Source organism: Balearica regulorum, chromosome 30 (genome assembly GCF_011004875.1).
Source record: "Balearica regulorum gibbericeps isolate bBalReg1 chromosome 30, bBalReg1.pri, whole genome shotgun sequence".
NCBI classification, from domain to species: domain Eukaryota; kingdom Metazoa; phylum Chordata; class Aves; order Gruiformes; family Gruidae; genus Balearica; species Balearica regulorum.
The window spans coordinates 118,359-146,340 of NC_046213.1; the positions used below are offsets into that span (position 1 = coordinate 118,359).

Sequence of the window (27,982 nt, forward strand, 5' to 3'; positions counted from 1 at the left end):
GTTCGGGAAACCGTCGTTCGTGTCCGCACCGGTACCGCGTGGGACTCGCGCGTCCGGCTTCCCACCGCCCGGGACCGGCACCGGCAGTGCCCGGGGTCCCACCGCCCGGGACACGCACACCCGGGGTCCCACCGCCCGGGACCGGCACCGGCAGTGCCCGGGGTCCCACCGACCGGGACACGCACACCCGGGGTCCCACCGCCCGGGACCGGCACCGGCAGTGCCCGGGGTCCCACCGACCGGGACACGCACACCCGGGGTCCCACCGACCGGGACCGGCACCGGCAGTGCCCGGGGTCCCACCGACCGGGACACGCACACTCGGGGTCCCACGGCCCCGAACACGGAACCCCCCCGTCCCGTCCCGGAACCCGCAGCCCCGGGCCCGGCCCCACCCCCAGGCGCTGACCTCCCCCCGTTTAAGCCGATTACCGGATGCTCCGGCGAATCCGGGATCATTAATAGCCGGGGATCGGCCGCTGCGGAGCCGGTGGGGGTCCGGGTGTCCCACAGCCCTTCTCCGTGAGCCGCGGGGGTCGGTTCAGCCCTCGGGGGGTCGGGTCCATCCTGCCGGGGGTCCGGGTCCCGGGTCCATCCCGCCGGGGCTGATCCGTCCCTGGGGGTCCGGGTCCATCCTGCCGGGGGTCCGGGTCCCGGGTCCATCCCGCCGGGGCTGATCCGTCCCTTGGGGTCTGGGTCCATCCTGCCGGGGCTGATCCATCCCTGGGGGTCCCGGTTCCATCCTGCCAGGGTCCGGGTCCATCCCTGGGGGTCCCGGTTCCATCCTGCCGGGGCTGATCCGTCCCTTGGGGTCTGGGTCCATCCTGCCGGGGCTGATCCATCCCTGGGGGTCCCGGTTCCATCCTGCCAGGGTCCGGGTCCATCCCTGGGGGTCCCGGTTCCATCCTGCCGGGGCTGATCCGTCCCTTGGGGTCTGGGTCCATCCCGCCGGGGGGGTCCCGGGTCCATCCTGCTGGGGCTGATCCATCCCTGGGGGTCCGGCTCCATCCTGCCGGGGCTGGTCCACCCCTGAGGGTCCCGGTTCCATCCCGCCGGATCGATCGGCCTCTCGTCCGCCCATGGCCGCCCTCTTCACCGGGAAGGTGCTGACGGCCAACCGGGAGCAGGACGAGGTGGAGACGGAACGGGAGCTGGGCCGGGCGCTGGACAACAAGGTGCTGCTGCTCTACTTCGGCTCCGGGCAGTGCCCGCGGTGCCGGCGGTTCTCCCCGCTCCTCAAGGACTTTTTCCTCCGGCTGACCGACCAGTTTTACGTGGAACGAGCTTCGCAGCTGGTCCTGGTGTACGTGTCCCGCGACGAGACGGAGGAGCAGCAGAGCGCGTTCCTGAGGACCATGCCGAAACGCTGGCTGGCCGTGCCTTTCGGGGACGCCTTCAAAAGGTACGGCTCGGGTGAAGGAGCGGGGCAGACCAGCCCCGGGCTGTATTTTCCGACGTTCAGAGTCTTTTTCAGGTGTTTCCCCTCACGTTCGGTCCCCACAGGAGCGGTCGGCGTGGCGTGTTAACGGCAAACAGCTTTGGCTGCGTCTATTTGCAAAGCAAAAATATTTCCTCTTCCTTCCATCTCACTTTTTGCTGATATATTCGTATTCCGATTTTGCGACGCGCTGTTTCTAACACGTCAGCCGACCCTCCAGGCAGAACACGTAGCGTGAAAGGTGGACGCAGCCGGGCGGATTGGAAGCGCTCGCGTATTTACTGTAACCTCATTAGCGACAGAACGAGCTGCAATTAATACCGAGAATTATTTCCAGCTCCTCTGGAGGACGGTAAAATACGAAGCTGCTGTTTAATCGCTGCTCGCGTAAAACGGGTCCCGTGGCCCAAATCCGCCCCCCCTCACCCCGCGTTTTACCAGCCCCACGGAGATCCGCATCAGGCTCTAATTACCAGCGACGGCCAAACGAGCGGGTTACCTTCGGCAAATTGGCTCCGCGTAACTCGGCGCCAGGGCAGCCGCGGGAATCCTACGGGACGGTGAGGATGAGGAGCGGCGAGGAGCGGGACGCCCTTCCCGATCTGAGGTTTTCTTCCCCCTTTGCCTTGCAGGGAGCTGGAGCTGCGGTTTGCCGTGGCCGAGGTGCCGGCGGTGGTGGTGCTGAAGCCGAACGGGGAGGTAATCGTTGGAAACGCCGTGGAAGAGATCCGGCGCGCGGGCCCCGCTTGCTTCCGAAATTGGCAGGAGGCTGCCGAGCTGGTAGATCGGAATTTTCTCTTGGCAGAGGATTTTGAGGACTGGAGCAGGAGAAGCATCACCGACCCCATCCGCCGCCTCAAGTACAAGCTGGACAAGAAGACGGAGGCGAAGAACGAGGAAAGGAAAGAGGAAGGCGAAGAGTCTGCTTAGGGGCTCCGAGAAGTCCGGGGACGTCCCTCGCGTCGCTGTCCCGGCCTGGTTGCCAACATCTCCAGAGTAGCAACATCTGTCCCTGTTCTAGAATTCAGCTAAAATCACGTCCGTTTTCCAAAAAAATGAATTGTTTTAAGGCAAACGGGCTCTACTCCTGCGCTGTTCAGCGCTGGAAAATCAGTGATAAGGCTCCTCCGCCCCCGACTGAATTACTTTTCCTTTCTATCACCCCAGGACCTAGCGTAGTAAAAATCTCACAGTCACGTCTTTGTCGTTTATTTACCAAAAAAAGGTAGAAGAAAATTAACTGCTAGAGACCGGCATTCAGTGAATGACTCGCTAAACGGTTTTAAAAAATAGGAATTACGCTAAAAAAAAAAACCCCACCCCACAGCATGCCCGAGCGCTGCTACGGAGGTACGGAGCAGCCGTGGCAAACGACGACAGGAACAGAATCCCTGCGATAAGCCGATACAGGGATTTAGAGACAAGACAGCCACGCGCTGAGCACGTCCCGAGAAATCTCTCGTGTCGCTGCTCACGTTACGCTGCTGAAAATTCACATTTCGGACGAATCCTGCCGAGGAGCAGGTTGCTCCATGACTGGAATTACAACGCGCGGCGGCTTCTCCGAGCTTCGCGAGCCGCCTGGTTTTATCCTGCTAATCGCGGCGGCCATCTGCCGGGAAGCCGAGCCCCATCCCGGGTGGAAGATCCGCCTGTCCTTAACCTACCACGGGAGAGCGGCGGATGGCAGCGCCCGTCCTCGGTAAACGTCGCTCTGCTTCGTCCTTTCAAACTCAGCGGATTTGGAGGAAGCCGACTCTCTGAAGGGCTGAGAGGGAGCACGCTCCGCGGCCAAAAATCTCTGCAGCGCATCGCCCGATTTCCGTAATCGAGGGGTCTGAAAAGCAGGAGAAGAGGGGGGAAAAGGACCCTTTTAACTTGCTCATTTCTGGTCCCCCCCATTCTCCGCTGTATCACCGGGGAGGCGAGCAGAGGATTTAAAAAGCTTTGTGGGAAAGGATCCGGGAAGGAAAGCGGACGCGAAGACAGACAGACAGAGCGGCCGCGCGAGGCCGGCTCGTTCAACTCGTTTTCTCACTTAATCCTCCCTCTCTTCGCCCAGCAGGTTGGACAGGCAGACAGGGAAGGAGGAGAAGTCGTCTTCAAGGAATGGTCGGGACTCTGCTTTAGGCAGAACAAGGGCGCTTCCTTCAGGATGCTCTCGGGTGCACGGGCACCGCGTGAAAAGGCACAAATAAAACCCAAAAGTGCTTTCAAGGTGACGCAGCGGCTGGAGGAGCGAAGCTGTGCTGGCTGATGGGCACCAAGGAAACAATATCCCGTTTGCCTCGGGCAATGTCCGGCAGTTAGCATTTCAAAAAAAGTTATAAATCACAAATTAGGAACCTCTTATTAACTGGCAGCCTGGTGCTGCTTCTCATCCCCACCGAACTTTGATGTCAATGAAAGGATGCTCCCCACCCACATTTATGAACATTCAATAACAGTAAATGTGGACTTTTACCAGCCCTAGCCATTTATTGGGTTTTAACCACCATATTTTCCTCTGTTCAAACCCAAAAGTTGCCCTTTTCTTGGCGGTTCTGCGGAACATCATCACCACCGTACAGAGAAACAAGCGCGTTACGATTTTCTGGATTAGTTCAGTAAAAGAAGCCGTAACCCTTATGAGCGTGCTCGAGACAAAAGCATGAGACGGAGTCGCTTTTTTCCTACAATTAATAAAGCTCGGCAATACGTGGGAAGCCAAGAAAGCAAAATCGAGAACCGTGTTGTAGGCAGGACAAGAGGAGGCAGCGCCGGCCGATGCTCTACCTAGCGAGCGAACGCAGCGCTGCGCTTCGTGCTGCCTGGGAGGAGGAGAAAAACCCCTCCAAGCCAGCCACAAACAGTATTTCTCCATCTCAGGTTCCATCAGGGATGAAAATCCTCCCGACGGACGCGTTGCACGGCGCCGTTAAGACGTTTTGCTCTGCTGTCGCGCGTGGGGCTTATTTTTTCTGTTTACGGGACAGAGAACGAAGGGCAGCTGAATGCTCGGGGCAGTATCTAAGCAGCTCTGAGTGCAAATAATCAATTCCTGATATATTGACTTTATCAAACATGCTACCTTAGGGTTGGTCTGCGTAATTCTTGCTTTGCCTTTTCTCTGTCAGCCAATTTTCCTACAAAGGGCCTCACTGTTCTGTAAAAAAAAAAAATAAATAAAAAAAATTATATATATACACACCGATGCACATGGAATCACAAAGCTGCTTCAGGAGTTTCGGGCAGCACAGAGTTAACGAAAGCTGGGGAGGAGGCTGGGTCTGATCCCCAAGATAGCCTGGGAAGTGAGTAGTTTCACAACTCCCAAGAGGAATGTGGAAAATCCGCACGGCCTGACACCTGTCTGAGGCTCCAGCCTCATCCCACGCAGACTGCACGTCGCGTCGCTTCCCGCGGCGGAGGCACGGGGCAACCCGGCGGAGATTCGGGAGCCCGACTGCACCGGGACGGCGGCAACTGCTCGATTTTCTGGTTTCACCAGCAAATACCGAGATGCCGCGGTACTTCGGAAGAACTGGGAGATTTCTCACGAGAGGTGATGGCTTTTTCCTCGTCTGTGTTTTAGCCGAGGAAGGACAATGAAAGAGACGGAAGACGTTCTCTACAGCTCACCTAAACCAACACTTTTACTTGCAGATAAAGTCATGGTAAATAAGAGAGACCGATACGGAAATGCGGCGCTACGGCATATGGATATTCGGGGCTTGTTTTTGATATCCAAGCCTTGCTAAGAAAAAGTTTCCTAAACTTGGGATTTCGTTTGCTGGAAGGGGTGTGAAGAAACTTCATAATTAAAACTTGCTTCAGTCATTGCTCAGAAAACACTGATTGCAACTCTGCTGAATTAGAAAATGAATAAATGCTGAGAGCGTGAGAATTCGGCTCATACCTTCTGGGTTTTTCCGAGTGTTTTGTCTCGCGTCTCCAGTTGCTTTCGCAGAATGCGGCTTCTCCTCTCAATGAGGGGGAGCCGTGCTCACGGCCCGCGGGACTTCGGAGGTGCTCGCCCGAAAACATAGCCTGAGAAAAAAAAAAAAAAAGGCTCACCCCACCGCGCTCGGGAAAACACCGCAGCGGGCGCTGCACCTCGCCATGAACGGGCCGGGAGCCCAGGACAGCGCCGGTCGTGCTCGGACCGCTCGCGGATCGCCAGGCAGACGCCTTCCGCCCGATGCCGGACGCCTGGCCGCTGCCTGGGCTGCGACGCAGAGCCCTGCCCCTGGCCGTCACGCCGGCAGCGTGGACCTCACGGCCGACGAGGTCCTCCGCGTCACCAAACACCTGCGGAACATCGACAGGAAATTTCAGAACTTCCGCCAGCTCTTCCAAAAAGGTAAATCTTTTTTCAGTCCGCTTATTTGCTTACAAAACAAGCAGATTACCTTTGGCAGAAGCGATCCCGTGTCATTCTTGCTGCATTATTTATTTTAAACAATGAATTTAGATGGCTTTCAGACCGTTCAGGGTGGCTTCTCTCAGCACAGATATTTAATTATGCAAACGCCTTTTCCTATGATGAATTGCACCAATTGATAAAATTTCAGAGCACTTAACCATCTAAGCGCACGGGTTTCTTCCAAATGCGATGCAAAAACACTTCAAGTGCCATTCAACTGCAATTACTCACAAGTGAGTTAAACTGGCTGGAAGAAAGCGTGCCTGCGATGGCCCCTTGGAGAAAACCGGGATTCATCCCCAGGAAGGAGGAGCCCAACCGCCACGAGTCGGAGAAGCCGGTGCTCTGGGGGGGTGGTGGGACCCCGAGCGTGTGTCGCAGCCCGGAAACGTGCTCCAGCGGAAGCGCCGTGCCTTCCCGCCTGGCACGCTGGCACTCTCCCTCCCTCTCCTTTTTCCCGGGATAACCGCTGTACTTGCGGGACACTCTCCAGGCTGGAGCCCAAGTAAATAGACCTAAACTGAGAATTAAAAAACGGTTTTCCCAGGCTCAGTGCTGCTCTAGAAGCCACGCGCAGCACGGCAGCATTAACAAAACCCCTTGCTGGAAAGGTTTTTTTTTCCCCCCCAACAAAACTGCTTGCTGGAACAAGAAACCTCCTGGAGGAGTGCCACCCTCGCCACCGAGGCACCCGGAATTCCCTGGGATCCGGCTCTCCCCACCCACGGCCGCAAGCTGTAGCTCTAGGTCACGGTGACAGCCTTACCCCGGGCGTGCCCAACGAGTTGGGTTGGCCACGCTTCTCGAGCGAACTCCTAACTGCGGCGACGCTCTTGGCTTCGCAAGATCTTTGCTTTTAATAGCCCCCAAACGCTGCCGGCTGCACGTGGAAATCAGACCTGCCTGGGACGGCTCCTTCTCCTTCGCGGAGCGTCTTTCCCAGTGCCCAGCTTGGGACCGCGTCCTTCTCTCGGAGGTCGGCCTTTGGGTGTGAAGGCGCGAAGATACGCAGCGCTCCTGCAGCAGGAAGCGGGGACGTCCATCGCTTGGGCTCATGGAGTAGAACCCAGACAGGAAAAGGCAGCCTGGAGCCTCATCGAGGGCCCTGGTGACCCAGGACTCGGCAATTTCCACATCCGTCCCGTGGCTGCACGTGGGGTTTTTTGCTTGCTTGGGTCTTTAGCGTTTGTTATTTGCTGGCTTTGCTCAGAACTGGAGTATTGAGGAGCAGCCGGGTACCTCTACCGTCGTGCTTACCCTGGGAGAGGCAAGGATGACAGTTTAATGCACGTAAAAAAATTGTAATTTTTTTTTTTTCCCCCCTTCTTAATTTTAGGAGAAGTCATTTCAGCTTCTGTTGAAGCCAAACTGGCAGACTTACTGCAAGCCATCTCCTCCTTCCTGAGCACGTCTCCTGCTTTGACTGGGGATGCCATCCAGCCTGCCGTAGCAACCCTTATCGCCAATGTCAATGGTAAATCCCTAACCTAACGAGCGCTGTAGTTACTGCCCTCTGCTCCCTGGTGATGGAAAGCTTTCAGCCAGGCTCAGCACAGACACACGCGCGCAGAAAGCGCGTCAGTACCAAAGCTGAGCAAAAGTCAGTGATCATCGAGGCTTATTCGTATCCAGATCCCACCTTTAGGGAAGACGATGCTTTTAAAATGCATGAAAACAAGATAAAGGCTTAAGATGCGAGAGCCTTTCTCTTTAGGCTGGCGATCGTGCTGGCAAAGCGCGCCCGTCTGTCTGTTTTCCACTAATAAAGACACGTTGGCGTTGGGATGGTGAGACCAAAGAACGGAAACGCGAGGCTCCGGGGAGCCGTTCCGGGCGCGGTTCCGTCTGTCGGAGCGAGCAGGCGCGTGTCAGGACGTCTCTCGGTGCTGAGCTCCTGTATAACCCTCTGCAAAACGTTTTCATGTGCTTCCTCGTCAGTGCGTGGCGGGGGGAGGATAAGATTGACCCTCAGAGTGGTTGCGATAGCTGGTTTACACCGCCCGCGGTAGCGTCCTACGCCACGCTGACCTCGGTGGGATGGTTTGAAGGTGAATCTTTAACGCTCCTTCTACCCGTTTTGCACGTTGCTCTCTCGGGAGCTCCGGTATATGTAAAAATCTACTGGAAAAGTCCTCACCTGGCCTTTGGTTTGGGTCAGGTGAGCTTCAGGAGGAAACACTGAGTGTCCCGTCCCAATATTCCGTGTACGGTCCCCGGAGCAGAGCCAGGACTGGCCCGAGGCTCTCGGCGGGGAGAAGGAAGGGAGAAGGAAGGGAGAAGGAAGGGAGAAGGAAGGGAGAAGGAAGGGAGAAGGAAGGGAGAAGGAAGGGAGAAGGAAGGGAGAAGGAAGGGAGAAGGAAGGGAGAAGGAAGGGAGAAGGAAGGGAGAAGGAAGGGAGAAGGAAGGGAGAAGGAAGGGAGAAGGAAGGGAGAAGGAAGGGAGAAGGAAGGGAGAAGGAAGGGAGAAGGAAGGGAGAAGGAAGGGAGAAGGAAGGGAGAAGGAAGGGAGAAGGAAGGGAGAAGGAAGGGAGAAGGAAGGGAGAAGGAAGGGAGAAGGAAGGAAAGTGCACTAACCACGCCGCCGCTTTCCCTCCCGGCTCCTTTCCTCCCCTGCCTTCGTAAGGCTTGCCGATGTGCAAGTATACTTACCTTATAAAAGGACGGCGGTGACATAAAGGGAAGTTTAATGAGACCTCATAGGGGGCTGCCGCTGTGCGTTGTCGCAGGGCTCTGCGGTAACTTGCCATTGTGCTTGGTCTAAAATAGTAATTAAAAAATAATTCGCCTCTTAGAGGTGCAGGAGGAGTTCTAGCAGGCTGCGCTGGAGGAGCTCAGTGTTAGGAGAAGAGCCGAAGCAGCTTTCTGCTCCACGATCGGTGCCGACCCGACCGCACCAGCAAGCGGAGAGACTGCTGCTACGGCTCCTCTCGTTAGAGCACCTCGTTATTACGCCGTGCACAGCTCTGCGTTACTTGGAAGCGGACGATGGGCCATTTCTCAAGAATTCTCGTACTTGCCTTTTGGGAAGAATGTCTAGGAAAGCCTGATGAGGCCGGGAACTGGGATCCCGAGTTACATTTCTGGTAAATAAGGAGCCGTACCCCTGGCGTTGCGTTAGCTTTTCTTATGTCATTAGTTGGAGGGGTGGTGCTGCGCTGTGTTGCAATCCCTTTGGCTATAAACACCTTTGCAGTAGATAACTGCTTTTTATAGCACGCATCTGTAAATAAAGCGCTTTGCAAACTGGTTATGATAATTGAGCTAAACATACCTGTAATTATACCGACCGAACGTACAAAACTGGGGCAGATTTGATAGCAGAAGCTCATCACGGTGATCCTGGCGGCACTCTGCCGCAGTTACGCATCCCAATTCTCCTGCTCTCTTCCAAAAGCCAACCGTTACCTCCCGTCTGAACAGAAACCGTCACGCACGACACATTCGCTGGAGCCTGAAACATTCAGCACTGAAGCAGTAACTCGGAAATTCTAAGATTTTTTTTTTTTTAATGATTTTTTTTCATATTAAAGAAGTGTTAATGATAGAAAGGTCAGCTGGATCTTAGCTCTGACTTGCGTCGGGCTGTAGCTAGTGGCACAGAAGAGCCTGTAGTTTTGCCTGCTGTGAAGTCTGGGAGAAATTTTGCAGAAGAAATTTAGTGGCATCTTTAAGGTTTTCTATTTCCCATAGCACAGTTTCATCATTAAATCACCACCAGTATTCCTAAACCGAAGGCAAAACGCACCGATTTTAAGGACGGCAACGCCAGCTGAGTGCTTGTGGCCAGTAAATCAATGGCTCAGGAGCTGGAGCACCCCGTTCAGCGCGAGGGGTAGTTGGATTTAAAGTCTTACATCCCTGTCTGGAAAACGCTCCCAGGCTGAAAAAAACCATCTTGATGCAAGCGATAGCTTTTTCCCTAGCTCATAAAAAGCCTCCAAAATCAGAGCTTGTTTTAAGTTAAGAAACAAGCCCTTAAAAGTTCCGATTTCGGTTTTGCTGAGCAGAAGCCCAGCAGGGCTGCGAGCTCCGAAAAGCTCCGTTACACCAAGAGAGCAGAGGGACGGTGGCTCGGCCAAGGACCACCGCTGGCCCGTCCCTGCCCGAGACGCTCGTCCTTTCCCTCCTTCTGTCCCCCCTCCCCCCTTTTACCCTAACGGCCCTTTCCAGCTTCTCGGCGGTTTATTCAGCGTATTCGGAAGCCCCGGGTAGAAAAACCGGGGCTGCGGCGATCGCTGCAGGCGCTGAAGCCAGGAGGACTCAAAAACGGTCCTTTGCTATTTACCGAGACACATCTGAGTTATGCAAATGGCACGACCAAACAAACGTACGCCGCGCTGTTTCCTTACGCGGAAGCGTGTCTGCAGGAAGCAGATTTGGCTACAGCAGCCGCACTCACCGACGGGCACTTCTGCCAGCTCTTTCGGGCAGGTTTTCTTCACACGCAACCACCATGGGCCTCTGGATAATTTCTTCGCATCTGATCTGAGCAAGAATTTGTGTTTTACTTGAATTCGGCTGCGGTTCAAAGCTGGGTAATTTGGGATTCTGCTGCTTTCAGACCAAAACACTGAAGATTCGGCCATGGGAGACCCGGAACCAAGCGGTATGTGATGGCATTTGAAACAACCTTTTATACTGTTTGTAACGTAAGCTTTAGGGGCACGATACGGCATATGATGCACATCAGCCTGTGAGCCACCGAGGAAATACAGGGGCTAGAAAACGGCTGTAAGTTCCTCTAACTGGGGTTTCCATGAAGATCCCCACCGTTCAGTTCTCTAAGTCTTTGTCTGATGCATTTGACTGATGTAGGGGGAATGGGCTCGAGCCCCTCTGACAAAAAAAATTTGCCGTAAGTCCTCGTTCTCAAAGGTGACAACCTTAATTATGAGCATAATCAGTTTGATTATCAAGTACCACTTACCGATGGAGCATCTAGGAGGTCTCTGTACCACCTGAGAGCACAAATCCCTCCTGCCAGAGCCCCATCGGTAACAGGGGTCAGTGCCCGGTGCTTTGGAGTGAGGTGGGGAAAAAAAAAATAAAAATAAACGTATCACACTGGCTCTGTAATCAAGGAGACACGGCAAGCATCGTTAGTCCTTTCCCTGCTGTCACCTCGTTATTCGTGTCGCTAGAAAACTCTTTATTTCAGCTCGCCTTTCAGCGGCTGGATCTTGTCGTGAACATCGAAAAGCCACCAGCAGAATTTCTATAGCTCCTGCTCGTACACAGGGAGAGTTAAAGGATGTCTCGGGGTCTTTGACAAACCGAATAAGCTGAGCTTGTTTGGAAACCATGAGACTAGTTTTCTGCCCCCTCTTGCCCTACGGAGCGCTTTTGTGTCTTCAGCGACGCCTGCACAACCCCTCGTCACAGCTGCCACCAACATCGAACGCCCACCACCCGGCGTTGCGCGCGGAGACACAAGCAGAGCCCGTTCCCGCTCCGCGTTCCCCTTTTGTACCTACCCCGAGCTTGCGGAATCCTCTTTCCGCAGCGTTGCGCGTCAAGCTCGCGTTAGGCAACTGCCCGTTGCGTCCGTCTCTGCTTTTCAGGGCAGAGGCTTCCAGCCTGGCGAGACGACATCTGCCCCCAACCCGCGGGTGTTCAGCTCCGTGCCGCAGTGGAAGCGTAACCGTTTCTGAGGCCACTGATAAATAATCGTCTGCCTTAATTGTTGGCCTACGATCTTGGTCTCACCAAGCGCCTTGCCAGGAGAGACGACGATACAAGTCTGATCCTTTAATCTCATCAAAAAAAGCAGGAATTTGGTTCTGAGATCCCTCTAGAAACAGCCCCATACGTTGATTAAAGGTATATTTTTAGGTTTGTCGGTGAAAGTTTCTAACATGCCACCAAGAATACCATCCAGAACGTGACATGGCTGTAAAAGTCAAACACCCTTGAGAAATCCAGGTGTGCCATATCCACAGAGTGCCTTTTATCAGCAAGATCTCATCTCTTAAAGACGTTTATTTGGCAGCTCTTCTGCCAAACCAAGATGACTGCTATAAATTATTTTGCTCAGTCCTGGTTTTTAGCCAGTAAGCGTCCTAGATTCATCCTTCTCTTGCTAACCGGGAGGTCCTTTGACTGTTTTCCAGTACTGGAAGCACCTGCTGTGCTTCACTCTCAGTCTAAATTCTTCTCACCATCGCTACATTTCCTTATTCTTAATATTGAAGAAACAAGCAGCCAGAAGTTTAACGTAGTTGTACTTTTCTTACTTAAAAAGCAAGGTTTATTAAGTAATTAAGTTCTGCAGGGGGCTGCCATCTATCGAGACAGCTGGTTTACTAATATTTTCCTCTAAAGCTGGCAACCACCTCATTTTTATTTTGCAAACTACTGCACCTGCGCCCGGTTTCTGCTGTCAGACATCTCAGGAATATTTGCAGCGCGCGCACCTTCTTTTTAGAATGAATTGACGTGTAAGTGGAAACTCTCCTTCCCTCCCCGGCATGTTTCGTTAATCCTCTTGTTAATACGTACTGCTATTTAAGATGCCTGACCTCGCTAGCATTTCCTGTCGGTTGTGGGCGATCGCGCTGTTTTGTAGCACTTCTGACCTCCTCAACAAATTAGCTGATTTGTAAATTCAGTTTCTGCCAGGGCTTTTGTTCCGCTGAAGTAGGAAGAGATGAGAAATCAGAGCGAGAGATGGGAAGTGGTCTTGGTTTTGCAAAACTGTTGTCAGGGAACTTGGATTATTTTGTTCCGAAACTGTTATTCCTCAGACAGACAGCGGAGCGGCGTCCTTCGCTGCCATCCGTCATCGGAGTCTCACTGAGGGATGTCTTGGTTAAAGGGGGAGGATTTCCCGCAGGAGTGGCCGATGACAATTTGAGAGTTTTCAGACTTATTTGCTTCGAACCGCGTCGCGGCCGAGCAAGCAGGGGATTTTACGCAGCTGCTGCTAAGAAGCGTGACTCCTTTTATGCAGAAACGGGAGATTTGCCCCGGTGGAAAAATTCAGATGTTGTGTTGCAAAGCGCAAGACCGAGCGCAGAGAAGAGGAAGGGGCTACCGGGAACAGGCTTGTGATACCGAGGTTTGGCAACGGTGCCACACTGAATTAGGGTTTTTAGATATTTACCTCATTTCACGGTAACTGCAGCTGAAAGGGAAGTGATGCTTCTGCTGAACGGCAGACGAGAGCTTCTCCTGCTAAAAATAGCCTGATGCTCTGCACACCCACCACTGTGGGAGCCTGTTCTCCCCAAAACGGCGGCAACAAGGCAGCGAAGACCTTTGCAGAAGGCAGATGACGATGCGGATGAGACGACCGTCTTGTCCATCCAAGGACGGGGCAGAACTTCGCAGGACAGCTGGCCCGCTCCAGCGCGAGCATCGGCCGTGCAGAGATGCCGTCCTTTGGGATCTAGCGCCGAGGCTGGAAGAGGTTTCTGCTGGAATGTTCTAAGATAAGAAGAATAAGGATACGCTGTCCTTCAAGAAACATAGATGGTTTTTAATCTCCAGAAGAGTTAGCTTCTAGATCAGCCTTCCAGTTGTCACTGGGTTGTCAGTACGCTAACGGGTCTGTTTGTAAATAAGGCTGCGGGGTCGTAGCGAATGGACGAAGGATGAGCCGGAGTCTATTCCTACATCCCAGCGCTGCAGCGGATGCTCTGCTACCTCATCCTCCCTGGCTGAGGCAAAGGGGATTTGAAAGATGAATTAGTTTATGGATATTTATGGGAGCCTCTGCGAGGCGCAGGGCTCCGTTTTCCTTCCAGCACAGGAAAACGTATATGGATGTTTATGTATTTAGCAAGCGGGCAATCAGGAGCGCGCGGCTCCTCAGGAAAGGACGCCTTGAAGGCGTCCGACAGGCAGCTGACCGATGGCGGCCGTGACAGCAAAGAGCAACACGTTCACGGCGATTAATTTCCTTGATGAGATACATATATGGCACACGAATCGTTCGGCCCAGACCCGCACCTGCCAAAGAGCCGCTCGAAAGATTTCAAAAGGATGCGGCCAATTGGCGTTGCTCCCGAGTGACGATGGGGCTGCGTACAGGGAAGCACGTGGTGAAACTTGTGAGAACTCAGCTAATAACATCAGCTACAGCAAGGCTAGGAGAACTTTTCATGTCCGATTCTTCCACCTTCCTACTTTTATAGTCTTGCATACAATATTATCTTAGCGAGATGAAGCGAAGGACTTGCGAGAACCTGAGGTTTTTGCTTATCTTACGGTGCCTTACAATCGCTGCTTTCAAAAGCGGAATGTTTCGTTTTGCCCATCGCCAGCGCTGCTCAAGTTGAGTCACTTCTTCCTGTTGTACAATCCTCTGCTAGTGGTAAACAAGCGTTAATTTAAGAAGATGTCCGTCTGCTCAAAGTAACGAGAGTAGTTAGGATTCAAATTAAATTAGCGTGCCTTGGATTTGTTACGTCTTGGGTTATGGACAATTTGTGTCTCTTACAGAAAAAGCAGAAGTAGACGTTTGGTAAACTGCCCACGAAGTGCCTCAGGTCTGTGCGAAGGGCCTCGGTATTTGACCGTTTCGCGACGCAGAAGGGAGCGCAGCGTCTGGCCCGTGCTGCTCAGCGCTGACGGCGAGTGGCAGCACGGTGTCAGGGTCCCACCCAACCTTCCCCACAGTTATTTCGAGGTTTAAGCTGATGACAGCGTGAGGTCGGTTGATGTTCACGGCTTGGGCACCGTAACTATAGGGTTGTCAGAGAGCGCTTTCGTTTGACACCAAACAAGGGTGGAACAAAATCCCTAATACTTCTCAGTCTTTTTTTTTTTTTTTTTAAATTTCTTTGCATTATCTGACGTCTTTATAGTGAAAAAAGAATACATATGCACATACACGTGCTCACAGTGTCCCTTATTACCAGTACAGCCAAGCCAAATGTGCTCTTCTGCACCGTTTTGGCTGGGAGATGACCAGGACCTTCCCGCTCCCCCAGCGCGTGCCCGGCGGCCGGGTCTTCCCCTGCGTGCTGGGACCTTCCCGGAGAGAACGTTGCTCTGCAAGTCTGGGTCAGCAACGGTGCGATGCCTTTTGTAGGCTCAACAACAGGCCAGCTCCTAATTCAGACCCGACTTGAAAAAAAAAAAAATTAAATCTCTATTTTTCAGGGCTGAGACAAAGCCTGGGAGCAGCCGTAACTAAGTGAGAGACAAACTGACTTTTCTACCAAACATCATTTGAGCAACATTTACAAGTACTTGCTCGCTGTCAAAAACTCAGCTATCAGTGAGGCAACTCTCTAGATTTAGGTCAACCACATCCTGTTTCCTGGAATGTCAAAAGGACAAAGAGTGAAGCTTTCTTTTGTTTTTATTAATTGTCCCCAGTTTCATATTTTAAAATGTTTTTGCTTTTTTGCAGCAGCAGCAGCTTTCAACCTGAGTCAGTTTTAGTTTCAGCCCTCAGCGACAAACGCACGACAGAGTGGAAAGTGAGATTAACGGCATCGATCGCCCCACGTAAAATGCACGCGCTCGCCTCCACCCTCCTACACGCACAACTGCGGGCGGAACACGCTCAGCCCTTACACGGGCGCGTGGCAGGAGCGCGTCGCCCCTCGAGCGGCAAAAAACCCGTTTTAGTATTTTGCACACCCAATAATTTGTACCCGCAGGGGACTGAAAGAGACGCGGCATTTCATAACGTGGTTTATCGCTGTAAATAAGGACGTATAATATTGAGAAATGGTTCCTGCACGTAAAATATTGCGACACGCACGCGCATGATGCGCAAGGAACGGGCAACTTGTGCAACGCAGCCCAGCCCGCGCGCCACCGGACTGCAGGAACGCCCGCTGTTTCCCATGCACGCGGTCCTGCTGGCACACGTTGCACGGCACGCGTTGCACGGCGTGCACGTGGGTTCGGTCGGGGTGCAGGGCGTGCGGCCGCATGTTGTGAGCCGCATCAGCGCATCGCCAGCACCGAACCAAGGACAGTGCCGTAACTTCAGCTCAGAGAGCAGCTACGATAAAGGTTTCCATGTGGTTTTTGCAACTGATCTTGAGTCTGATTGCAAGCCCTTAAAAAAATAAAACAAAAAACAAACCAGCTTGGATGTCTCCCCTGGACATCTACAGACTTGTTTTCTGGGGGTTCTGCCCAAAGAACCTCGATGAATTTACCGTTCCCAAGGTTTTCTTTTGAATCCCGTCTCACCCTCGGCCTCACCTCGCTGTGCTTTGCCAGGCTGTCACAGTTTTTATCTCTTCCTCATGGGTCTGCGCAGATCTCTGTCTCTTCCTCGCGGGGCGCAGCCACGTTCCCCTGCGTCCTGCCGACCGCCGGCAGCTTTGGGTCCGGCGCTGCAGTGAAATGATTTCTTCTCCAACTCCAGGTCTCAACAATCAAGAGAGGACACCTGAAAATAGGAAGCGGTACAGTGAGATATTCCGGAGCCTGGATGCCTTAGAAATCTCAATTGGAAATGAGTATGTAGAGAAACAGGGCAGAGCTAGTTTTCTGGGTCTTTGCAACCTTCGTTTATTTAATCGCGTTCTTTTTCGTTATACAGGACAGTCGATACGTTCATCGGCGATGCTGACGCCACTGACGAACCAGACCTGCCCGCAGAAAGGGAGGTCGTTCCGGTAGGCAAAGAGCGAGATCCATTTTATTGCAGAAATTATCCATGCCCGCTGCCAAAGCGCATAATTCTACAGTTCTATGTTATTAAATTCTGTGTTATTAAAATTTTTCGGGGGGGGAATGACCTAAAAGCACGCCACAGTTACAGCTCTCACTCGAACGGACAGAAAAAAACTGTACGACACCGGTTATAACAGCGATGGAGGTGGCATCGAGCAGATAATATTTAGTGAAATCATTCAGGCATTTGCTGCTTGCATTTATATTTTTCTGAAAAAGAAGATGTGGAAGTTGCTGGTTTAAGTTCTGTGCGTTAAGAAAAAGCTCAGACAAGAGAGCAAACCCAAAACACGTTTCAGAGTCACGCATCCAAAAATCTCTAAAACTTTGGCCTTAAGAAACAGAAGCCCTTTAAAATATGTTTAATGTTTTTGTTAAAGTTCATGTTTTTCGCTTGCTTTGGGCAGCGTGGGACTTTTGGGGATAATCAACATCATTGCTTTGCAATCTCCTGCCCTAATCGTGTGTTTCCTCCGTGTTTCTGTCCGCGGCGGACGCTTATACCATGCGACCTTCCCCCCGTCAAGCCTCACGCTACGATTTTAACTGCACTGGGTTGCTCAGCTAAGCAAAATCCGCACTCCCGCTGGCCGCCTTGAAAAACCCTCCAAATTCCTGAACGCTCGTTTTCCTTCACCATTTTCCTTTTTTTTTCTTTTTCTTTTTCCCCTCCACAGTCGAGTGAAAGTTTCTGCAAGAGCAAAACCAGTGCAGAGAGGCAAGTGCAGGCAGACCTAACAGGTAACATTGCTAATTAAAAATATAATACAACAGTCCTGGCAGCCTCCTAACGACACGGATGATAATGCCGAGGGTTCTCACCAGCTCTGTTCTTGTCCCCGACATCCTAACATGCAACATAAAATTGTATTTTTGTCACATAAAGCAAAAAAATAAAGATTCTAAGCTGCTTTCTCACAGATTTCAGCTTGAAACGGGTTCAGATTTGCTCACCGCAGTGTGGTGAAATCTGTATTAGGTTCCACCAAGGAACAAGAATTCCCTCCTGCAACTCCCCGGTAACCCATCAGGTCCTTCACTTTTGAATTTCAAAACAAGTTAAATCAAAATATTTTTTAATTAAAAAGTGGAGGGTGAAGGAATATACCTGTATAATTTGCCTGGAACTTGTGTGGTTCCACAGGTGGGACAGCATGGGACACCGTGACATAGATCATAATGACATCATTCAGCAAAAGACCTTTTTTTGTGCCTGTTATCCGAGTATTTCGCAGCACCGACTCTCTAGACTCCAATTTTGCCGCTCTTGGGGGAGCCTCTGCCCATCGACCAGAGCCGTTCTGAACCTGGATTTATTCCGTTGCAGTTCAGGATGCAGACGAGATGCTGATAAAATGCGAAGGTGGCATCGACGCAGCCCTCGAATATGCCAAAATGTGGTGTAAATACGTCAAAGAGCTTCTCAACTGGATCGAAAAACGTCTGAGCTACGGTGAGTCCGGGCACGGAACCAGCTGGAAGTCCCTACACTTTGATAGCTTTTTTTTTTTTTTTTTTTTAAAATATCGTAGCCAAGAACACACAGTCGCAAGCAAAAATATACTGGTGAGAAATTGGCCAAACACCAAAGCCTTTTCGTTACTTTTCCCCTGAAGATAAAGAATTTTTTCCTCCCTGAACGATCCTAATTGACCGGAATAACCTCTGGCTTTGACAAACTCACCTCTGCGACCGTGAATCCGGTGTCTAATCCGCCCTCCCCTTTTACAGAGACAGAGTTTGCCAAAGGGGTGGTGAAGATAGCAGAATCGGGACGAAACGCCATCATCCAGCAGGTACGGGCCCTGGCGACGTTCCGGCTTCGCTGCACGGGGTTCCCTTCGGAGCAGGAGGACGGGAATCCTACGCGGAGCAACCATCATGCTGTCTGCACACGTGAACTGCTGGCAGAGTCCGGCTTAAGCCCTACGGCAAACATACCTCTAAAACCATTCCTAAACCTCTCCGTATCGGAACAATTCCTTTCTTCTTCTATTGGCTTATAACACGGGGAGCGATCGGAATACCACCCCTCATTTAACCGACATAGACGCTCTCACCTTTCTCTAACACGTCTCGGGCGTAGCAACCAAAACCTCTTTCGTTTAGGAAAGTTGCAGCAATTAGCCATCGTTTTTACGCCCGCTTTTTTTGGTTTCTGCAGAGCACCATGCCTCTGCAGGCACTCTACACGATGGTCCTGGAACACGACGTAAAGGTTGGAAATTCAGCGAGCGAGACCGCGGGCTTGCTCCAACAGAAGGAATTCTACCAGGTACTTGATTTCTGCGTGGGGTTGGCAACTTTGCTGAAAGATTAGCCGGGAGCTTCGCAGAGACCTAACGGAGGGATTTATCCTGGTCCACGGGGGCGGAGGGGAAGGGAGAAGGAAAAGCACGCCAGGTTTAAGGGGAAAAGAGGCATCTTGCAAGGTTTGCTTTCTAATGTCATCCCTCAGCTGGCAGATACTTTTTCCTGCCTCGTGGGGAAGTGTTGCTGTCCTAACTATTCTTCCTCTGCAGCCTCTGTCAGCCAAGAAGAACGAAATTGAGAAATGGAGGAAAGAATTCAAAGATCAGTGGACAAAGGAGCAAAAGAGAATGGTAAGAGGCCGATAGATGGGCCTGACCTTTATGCCGACCACAGCTCAAAACACTGAAAAAACCCAATGTTTATGAGCAAGCAGTAACTCGATAAACGTGATACGTTAAGTACTTTTTTTAAGCGTCAGAAGTGTTCCTGCGATGCCGTCGCCGACTGCAGAGCGAGGACGCAGTTTGGGTTTGCGCACACTGGCACTGGGCTGCCTTCAGCCGAAAGGCAGGCTCCGCGCCGCCGACCTCCCACCAAAACCCAGCCGCACGTGGCTCTGCTAGTGCTTCACCACCAGCCCTTTGCTCCAGGGGTGCCGCCCGGGGAGGGGGAAGGTGCCGCCCGGGCACCTTGCAGAGCAGGATCCAGGGTGGCCGGGTCCCTACCCAGCTGCAGAAGAAACCCAGGGGCTCCCCTGGAGCTCCTGAACTTCGGGAGAAGAGGGAGGGAGAATAACGACATCTATTCGAATGATAACATCCACGCGAACCGAGAGACGGGCAACTTTTTTTACAGAGTAGCGCTGTGACTTGTTCCTCGCCGAGCTTCCTAAACCCCGTTCCTTTTCCTATCCAAGAACGAATCCTTGTCATCCCTGCGGAAGTCCCGCCTGCAGTACGTGCAGCGCTGCGAGGAGCTGGAGAAAGCAAAGCACCTGAGCGCCAAGGCGGAGGACGAATACCAGAGCGCAGCCGTCGCCAACCCCGGCAGCGCCAACAAGCAGCTGGAGAAGCGACGCCGTTATTGCGAGGAGGCACAAACCAAGGTGACAAGTTCAGAAAACGCTGCTGGTTTTTCGCAGCCGGCCCACGCATCGTGTTGCGGCACCTTCCCACCCATCCTGGTGACTTTCTCCTCCTTTGCTCTGTTTCTGATCGCGCACAGGTTCAGGAAGCAGAAGCTTTGTACAAGATGTGCATCAACGATGCCAACTTTCGGCGACAAGAACTGGAGAAAGTACGAGCACGGATCGTCTCCCATATCCGGAAGCTCATTTACCAAGGGGATGAGGTGCTGACGTGGGTATGTGAAATCTTTTAATTTCTCCTCTAATCCTCGTTTCAGGGAAGCTGCTGTTTGGGATAAGACCTCCAGGCTCTTCACCATTTCACTGCTGAACCCTATAACTGACCGTTCTCGAGCAGTTGAAATTAAAGGAGAGCTCTGGACGTTGCTTTGCTACCAATCCGCTACCAAAAAAATAAACCCCAGATATATAATCACATTTTCAATTGCTATTGCTTTGACGACACAGAAAAAGTCGGGGGGGGGGGGAAGTCATTCTAGAACAAGAAACAGTGACAAATAATTTTTATCCGACCTGTGAAGCAGAACTATCAATAAGCAGAAGTGCAGGAAACTGAGTTTGGGTAATGAAAAACTGAAGACTGGTGAATGACTGTGAGATCCAAGGGAGGAAAAAGCACCTGGACTTTGGCCAGCAATGGTTTTTTTTGTTCCTTCCCCCGCAAGGTCACTTTAAGGATGTTTAAGCAGCGGCAGACTCAGTCAGAACAGATTCCCGTGAGATATCAGTACCTGTCCGAGGTCTGCAAGCCATACAAAGTGGGTGAGAAATACCTGGAATTCATTCAGACTCTGCAGAAGAAAGACCTTCACGTGGAAGTGTTTGAATTCGAGCCACACGCTTCCGGAGGGCAGAGGTAAAAAAAAAAAAAAAACTTGCATCCTAGCTGAAAGGTCAGAAATATACAGTGCAGAGAACAAAAAAAAAAAAAAAAATAGTTTGAAACACGTTTATAAAGGCACTAGCAAGGCTGCAGCACTGTGATTGCTAAGTACAGAAAAGCCCACAGCCCGTTAGGATCTTTTTGCTCTGCGGAGCTCCGCTAACGAAGAACAGACCCCTAAAGACGTGCTCGGCTCCTCCCGAGCACGGACCAATCGAAGGGAGCGCAGCAGTTTCCTACCACGTCCCTTCGGTTATTTCTACCATTTGCCAAAGATTTGGATCACTCTTCTCACCTGGGTGCTGTTTGATTTCTAAATTTTTCCTGTGGCTAAAAAAAAAGGTGAAATTATATTCAACAAATTTGTTTTCCTAGTTTTGTGCGAGTGTTTTAGCTCTTGAAAACTCCGCTTACACCTGTAAGCTGCCTGAAAGAGATGCTTTGTCTCAGGTACCCATAAGGCACCTCCGTGATGCAATATTGTCCGTTATTCTTCACTGCTGGAGAATTGTTTGCAACCCCTTCTCAGGTCCCCTCCCAGCGGGAAAAAGAAGATGGCATTGCATTACGCCGGACCCTCTTCTGCAGCAAAGGACGCGAGCACACCGGAAGATACCTCCAGAAAGCAGTTCTCCACAAACGGTGAACAGAGTAGGTTGAATTTCATAAAGACGACTCAATTTTTCCTCTCCGGTCACTGTAGTTTAATTTAGATTAGTAGCAAAAGAGGTGGGAGAGGTTCTCCAATTCCTAGGGCAGTGCTTAAGGCTTTGCTTAGACTGGGGGAAAGGTACTGGCAAGTATTTATGGATTTTCTTGGTACTTCAACCCCGTGTTGAAGTATCCCAAGAGCGCTCGGGATGGTCTATCACCGTATCCACCTTCCACAGGCGCGAACAAATCCCTCTGCAGCGACACAGAAAGCCTCGGTGGGAGCTGCGAGTCCCGGTCCCTGGACTCTCCCACTTCTAGCCCAGGTGAGAGCTGCAGAAATTCCTGCCCAAAAGCCTAAAAACGGGAATAAAGCCTACAGTGACCCACTTTGTGCATCGTGAGGACCAGAACAGCTGTTTAGATTTCCTTTCTTCTCAAGGAAACTCTGATAGGAAATTGTTGAAAGCCCCATCCACCGGCACCGTGTCCTCCTCGGATGATTTTGAAGAGAGAGATTCCTTGCAAACTTTTGAAAACGGTGAGCCACACGCTTATTTGACTCACGAGCTGGAAACCGTGTTTACGTACCAGTTCCTTTTCACACTTTAATGCTGTTTTTGCAGAAAACGGTACGTCCCAGCAGCAGTTTAAGAACATCCTCCTCTCCAGCGCGTCGCAGACCCACCGGCTCCGGAAGCTGCGGGGACCATCCAAGTGCAGGGAGTGCGACACCTTCATGGTCAGCGGCTTCGAGTGCGAGGAGGTGAGGGCTAGATGATGTCATCGCGATAAGTCTGTCCTCGAGTAAGTCACCAGCTGCCACGTGCCTGAAACAACCCTCTTGGGGTCGGTGGGACTTTGGCAGTTGAGGGAAATCAGGAGAAATCCTCCAAGTTCAGCCACTGCCGCAGCGCTGGACCACAACCAGACCGTAACTCGGGTCGGTTCTGCTGTTTCAGTGCTGCCTGGCCTGCCACAAGAAGTGTCTCGAGAGCCTGCTCATCACCTGCGGCCACAAGAAGCTGCCCAACCGAGTACCTCTTTTTGGCATTGACTTCATGCAGGTTCCTCGAGATTTCCCAGAGGAAGTTCCCTTCATAGTGGTGAAATGCACCTCAGAAATCGAAGCCCGTGCCCTCGGGGTGCAGGTGAGCGCTCAGTTATTCTTGTTTTGGTCTTCTCTTCTCTGCATCCAAAACTCCTGACCTCTCTCCCTGCTCTTCACCATGCAGGGGATCTATCGGATAAGTGGATCCAAAGCCCGGGTGGAAAAGCTGTGCCAGGCATTCGAGAACGGACGGAGCCTGGTTGAGCTCTCCGAGCACTCCCCCCACGACATCACTGGGGTCCTGAAGCATTTCCTGAAGGAAGTGGGTACCAAATCTCTGCCGGGAGAGGGCAGGTCTCAGCCGACCGTGTCCCTCGGTGCCGCATCGGCAGGATGAAGTAACGTGCTGTTTTTCTCCCCTCTCACTGCAGCTTTCGGCACCCGTGCTGCTGTCCCAGCTCTATAACGATCTCATTGCACTTGCCAAAGATTTGCAAAAACCCGGGGAAGAAAAGTTGGACTGCGCAGGCTTCCCTTCAGATCCCATCCAGAGCATGAAGGACTTGCTGAGTAAATTGCCTGGAAGCAACTACAACACTCTGCGGCACCTCATTGCACACTTGTACAGGTGAGGAACGTGCTGGTTGCCACACTGGTTAGGGTCAGGTCCGACCACAGGAGATCCCTGTTGAGACCTCGGGGCCAGAGGAGCGGCTAGCGCAGCACCAAACGCGTACGAGAAAAGCGTCTGGGCTTCCTTCACCTGGGAGAGCCAAGCAGGCAGTTGAGGAGGGTAAAAACCAAATTAATTCATGGAAAGGACCATCTTGCAGCAATTAGGAGAAAGTCTTAATGACCAAGAAGGACCAGAAGGTCCTCACTGTTAATGCTTCCTAAAGTGCGGAGCAAGAGGTCAAGGAATAACACGAATCAAGCCCTCTTCCACCCAGCTCCGAACGCAGGTCACAAGAAACAGCCACTCTCATTAGGGCTGCACCATCCAGACAGATCCAGGCAACTTCTGAGACCTTTTTTTCTCTCCGGAGTTTCCCTGCACAGCCCAGAGCTTCGTTCCCCGTAAAAGACGGGGTTTCTCCTCTACCAGGGAACGGGGGTTTTGGTGCGTTCCATCTGCGTACTCAGGGCATTCGGGTTGAAAGCTGGGAAGCCCCTAACGGTCCTGTTTCCCTCCCCCAGGGTGGCAGAGAAATACGAAGAGAACAAGATGTCCCCAAACAACCTGGGCATAGTATTTGGGCCAACTCTGATCCGGCCAGGCTCAGGGAGCGATGTCTCAATGTCATGCCTTGTTGACTCTGGGTATCAAGCCCAGATTGTGGAATTTCTCATTCAGAACTACGAAAGGGTGTTTGGGATGGATGACCTGCCTCCATCCTTATCCCTTGGATGTGAAAATCCTTCGCAAGAAGCATCGACAGAAAAGGATGAAGGACCTCAGAGCCCAAACACAATCCAGAACATAACTCTAGAGGTAGAGCTCCCAGACACCGAGCTGGGCTTACTGACCCTGCTGTAGAGACAGGAAGGTGGACGAGCGATTAAAGAGAACTTTTTTCACAGATAACTAAACCGTTTGCCATCAGAGGGTTGTTCCAAGAGAGCCTGTTGCACGTGGAGTATGAGAAACAGAAAAAAATTTTAAGCTACAGATCACTCAGCAGCTTCTCAGGCCAAGCTGGATGGTGGCTTTAGGTCCCAGTCATTCTGAAAAATGGTGGGGTTCCCCGTACTAAATCGCTTGGGACGCTGCTGCTTCTGTAGACAGCTCTACAGCTTGGGAAGCAGCTACGTGCACTTTGGGCCCAGCAGATTCCCCGGTACAGCCCTACAGGGCTCTGCTGCGTCCCTGAGCAGCGGCCACGGACCCTGCTTTTCCCACCCCCCCGCTACTGAGTGTTCTGCATTCTTCCCAAGCTCCGCGGCTCTTTCCTCACAGTATTTCACAAAGTCCTATTTCACAGGACTTTAAGAACAAGACTGGGCATAGCATCCCTGAGCCAGGACACGATGGGGGTTTTCCCTCCTTTTCACGGCTGGTTTGATGAGCAAGAAAGAAGAGATTACTTTCCTAAAGCTAAGCCAAAGGGAGCGAGATCCGGGTTTGGGAATTCTCTGCCTCCTGCTTTTGAGTCGTGGGTGCTTATGTGCAAGACAGTGTGTCTGCCACAACCATATCTATGTCTGACACGCAGTAATGCTGCTTTCTCTACAGATCCAGCTCACTGAGGAAGCAGAAAATAGAATAACTATGATTACAGTTGAAATAAAATCACCAGGGTAGACACAATTCGCTTCTTGCGTGCTGAAATCCTACAGGATTAATAAACCTTCAGAGAAAGCACTTTGAGATATACGCAACTTTGACTATTTTCAAAGCCATTTTTCCCCGCTTCTGTGGCGGGACTGAATTCCACAGACATGTCACCAACCTTTAAAAAGGGGGAGCTGCTTCTCAGGGCACTCTCCTTTTGCCATTAATAAAACCGACCACTGGAGCCCCTGCCCAGGTGAACGCGATCCTTGTGCAAACTCGCAGTGGTTCCGTACCAACTCCCGTGTCCTTCACTCATCCTCTCGTTCGCATCCGACGATAATTACCGTGCTCCGGTTAACGGCCGGGTTTCTGACGTTTCCCCCTTTTGTTCTGAAACGGGTTAATTCAGCGTCCTGCGGGACACGGGGATCCGTCTCGGCACGCTGCGCTCTGCCCAAAGCGGCGGCTGCTTTCTGGGGCGAGTTTGGAGGCAGTTGTGGTGTGGACGCTGCAGTTGGCAGGTCTTGAACCATAATTTTCTCTCACGGCTCTGCCCCGTGACCTTCTGCAAGCTCCCTCCCTACCCCAAGTGCTAGAGAATCTAAGCGAAATCAAGGCATTTTCAGCTCAAGCCGTTGCCTCCTCTAACAGCATTTGGGGTGAAGCGGGAGGTGACGGTATCTTCATGTCAAATGGGACTCCTGTATAAACACTCATGGCTTTTTCCAACAGAATTTCTCCTCCAAGCACGGTTTAAAGGCGGAGCGTGTCTCTGACAACTCATCTTCCAGGGAAGCCATCAATGAGCTGACTCTGGAGGGAGCCCACAGTCCACTAAGCGCGGACGCCCTAGGTAAATAAAGCGGTGGCTGCGATGCTGTCAGAGGTTGTCTCCTACCGCGTTTGCTGGTTTTCACACCTCCCGCCTGCCTCTACGTTACACAAAGCACAGCCGGGCCCTTTTCGGTACAGCCGGGCCCTTTTCAGCACCGCGCTGCTCCGTCTTCGTGCAGATAACCTGCTGCGGAGCTCCCGGGAAGGCGCAGGCACGTTCTCTGTCGTTCTCGGGAAGGGCTTTTCCCTTCCTGCGCCCGCAGTCACCTGCCAGCACTCCTGGCTTTAACGCATCCAGGACAGCTCTGATAATTAAGCCCAATTCATATCTTGCACCTCTTTCAAATGCATACCTTGTGATGGCTCCTGATTAATGAGGCTGTTAGAGGGAGGTGTTTCAGCAGGGGGTTCAGTATCCTTTTTAGCAGGAAAAGAAGTTATCAGCCAAAATTGTTTGTCATAGTCACGTTGTCTCACTGTTCTAAGATAATTGTCTAATTTTTCATTCAGAGATGAATACAAGTGTTGGCTCTGAGCTGGAGGACCCGGAGGAATCTGTGCAGGAAAAGACAGACAGTGATTCGGACACGGTTCCAGGGACCCAGCCCAGGTGCCATTTCAGCCGACAGCCCGTAAAATATATTCGAACACAGGCTAAAACGAAACCGGTCATTCCTAAGTCTTCCAATTTGCCCCTGAGGACTACCACGTTAGACGACGCGGCCACGGAGCCTGGTGCGGAAGGCAACCCTGCCGACAGCAGCTCCACGACAAAGGACGCGCTGGAGGAGAGCACTAGGAGCAGGAACAGCTCGACCGACACAAGCACGCTCAAGCAGCGCTCGGGAGGGAGACAGCAGCTCAAACATTTTGAGATCACGCAGGAAACCGCCAGGATTGTCTCAAAGTTTAAACTCGATGACACTTCTGTGTCCCCCGAGCCTTCTCTGGAGAGTGCGGGATCTACTGAGAAAGCAGAGGACCTCAACCCGGGGACATACCTATAGAGAAATCCCCAAAGGTGACAGATAATAGCAATGGAAAAGGAGGCAGGACTGAAATCCCACGCCTCCCAAACGAAGGAATAGCGATGGGGTGAGAAGAACATCCTATTTGTATTTACCAGGCAGGCTGGAGAAAAGGCATCTGCTGTGCACCACCTGGTCGGCTTTCAGCTAACCCAGGATTCGCTTTTTATTTGTTAACAAAGCCCTAGGAGCGATAAGAAGCAAGCCCAATGTCGCTCTCTGGATCAGACCCGGCTTAGCATGAAGGACAATGCGAGAAGTAGAGGAAACCCAGATTGCCTGGCTGGAGAGATTCAACTGAAATGTAGGACACGGGACAGAAAACATCCCTAAAGGGTCGTTTTCTGGCAGCTGCAACAAGCACCGATTTTTGTAATTTTTATTTCCCAGCATTTTTGAGTGTAACTCACTTTTTTAGCGTAACAAAACAGGGTACGTGGGCAAAGCTCACGTAACTCTGGATTCTTCTGCTTCCATTGCTGGAGCTTCAACTCAGTAGTGAGCACAAAGCCAGGCTGCAAAGGGAGGGGACGCTGCCGTAACCCCGTTTCTCCGCACCGTTAATTCTATTTCCCTCAAAGCAGGTTGCGTTTCTGCGGTACTTCCACGTCAAGCTGCTGCTGCCGTGAAGAAGGCAAAGCCCCGAGAACCCCCAGCAAGATAAGAAAATTTCTTGGGTCTAAGATGAGGTCGCTCTGACTTGCTGGGTCTCCATCTCACCTGCGTTTGGGTTACCCCAGGGCTCCTCTCTGCCTCCCTGCAGCGGATTTTCCGTCCCCCAAATCTAAACATAAGGACAGGGAGGACTCTGTCCTGTAGTGCCATCTCGTGACGCAGGCTTCCTATACCACTCGCTCCTGGGGATAGCTTTGCATTAGAGGATGGGCTCTAATTATAGATTTCCTCGGTGTCCGGTTGTGGATACAGCGTGAAATTCAGGCGATGACGTAAAAACTTCTGCGCTGGGGCAGAGTTCAGTGACGACAGAGACACTCGGAGATGTATGAAGACGCCAGAGCTAAACGCTAAAAGAAAACATGACGCTTTCCCCCCAAAACAGCTCAAGAGGTTAAACGATCAGCTTCACAAATTTCTTTTGTCTCACCAAAAGACTGTTAAGAAACAGGACCAAAACATAAAGTTGCAACAGAAATACTGAGGATCTGTTCTTAGAATTTGTACAGTTCAGGCTAAAGAGAGTTGGCATCTCTGGAGCAATGTATATTTGTTAATATAGTGCTTTGAATTCTTGAATAGTAAGTTATCTCTTACTGTAGAACCTCTGTAATAAATTACTGGGTGTTTGATTATAAACTTATCCTGTATTTGTTAAATGTGAATAGGGAAGCCTTAAGTAAACATTTTACTGGACCA

The 27,982-nt window shown here is 51.8% G+C and overlaps 2 protein-coding genes and 2 long non-coding RNA genes across 8 annotated transcripts; 2 read left to right on the plus strand and 2 right to left on the minus strand.

The window, feature by feature from the left end:
* Positions 1–859: 859 nt before the first annotated feature.
* On the plus strand, positions 860–3,121 carry NXNL1 (nucleoredoxin like 1). 2 transcript variants are annotated; one of them, XM_075738105.1, is made up of 3 exons: positions 860–892; positions 1,035–1,402; positions 2,071–3,121. In XM_075738105.1, the coding sequence occupies exons 2-3, from the start codon at positions 1,080–1,082 to the stop codon at positions 2,366–2,368; spliced, it is 621 nt and encodes a 206-aa protein (XP_075594220.1). In that variant the 5' UTR covers positions 860–892; positions 1,035–1,079; the 3' UTR covers positions 2,369–3,121. The 2 variants fall into 2 exon arrangements, with proteins under 2 accessions (XP_075594220.1, XP_075594219.1); XM_075738104.1 differs by lacking the exon at positions 860–892 and adding an exon at positions 895–906 and having other exon boundaries at positions 1,028–1,402.
* On the minus strand, positions 2,176–6,518 carry LOC142598743 (uncharacterized). Of its 2 annotated transcripts, XR_012832722.1 has the most exons (7): positions 6,075–6,518; positions 5,830–5,957; positions 5,337–5,728; positions 4,509–4,583; positions 4,214–4,398; positions 3,106–3,275; positions 2,176–2,305 (listed from the first exon to the last, which is right to left on the minus strand). It is a non-coding gene; the product is annotated as an uncharacterized LOC142598743 (long non-coding RNA). The 2 variants fall into 2 exon arrangements; XR_012832723.1 differs by lacking the exon at positions 4,214–4,398.
* On the plus strand, positions 5,540–27,896 carry GMIP (GEM interacting protein). Of its 3 annotated transcripts, none has more exons than XM_075738102.1 (22): positions 5,540–5,780; positions 7,180–7,317; positions 16,176–16,269; positions 16,353–16,428; positions 17,164–17,227; positions 17,814–17,939; positions 18,218–18,282; positions 18,651–18,761; positions 19,009–19,089; positions 19,656–19,844; positions 19,964–20,101; positions 20,552–20,742; positions 21,299–21,420; positions 21,660–21,746; positions 21,863–21,961; positions 22,047–22,186; positions 22,383–22,571; positions 22,656–22,793; positions 22,903–23,099; positions 23,669–23,963; positions 25,479–25,599; positions 26,091–27,896. In XM_075738102.1, the coding sequence occupies exons 1-22, from the start codon at positions 5,540–5,542 to the stop codon at positions 26,585–26,587; spliced, it is 3,399 nt and encodes a 1,132-aa protein (XP_075594217.1). In that variant the 3' UTR covers positions 26,588–27,896. The 3 variants fall into 3 exon arrangements, with proteins under 3 accessions (XP_075594217.1, XP_075594218.1, XP_010303533.2); XM_075738103.1 differs by having other exon boundaries at positions 22,488–22,571; XM_010305231.2 differs by lacking the exons at positions 5,540–5,780; positions 7,180–7,317 and adding an exon at positions 10,214–10,448.
* LOC142598744 (uncharacterized) lies at positions 6,611–10,351 on the minus strand. The gene is made up of 4 exons (XR_012832724.1): positions 10,242–10,351; positions 9,114–9,293; positions 8,492–8,599; positions 6,611–7,101 (listed from the first exon to the last, which is right to left on the minus strand). It is a non-coding gene; the product is annotated as an uncharacterized LOC142598744 (long non-coding RNA).
* Positions 27,897–27,982: the final 86 nt, after the last annotated feature.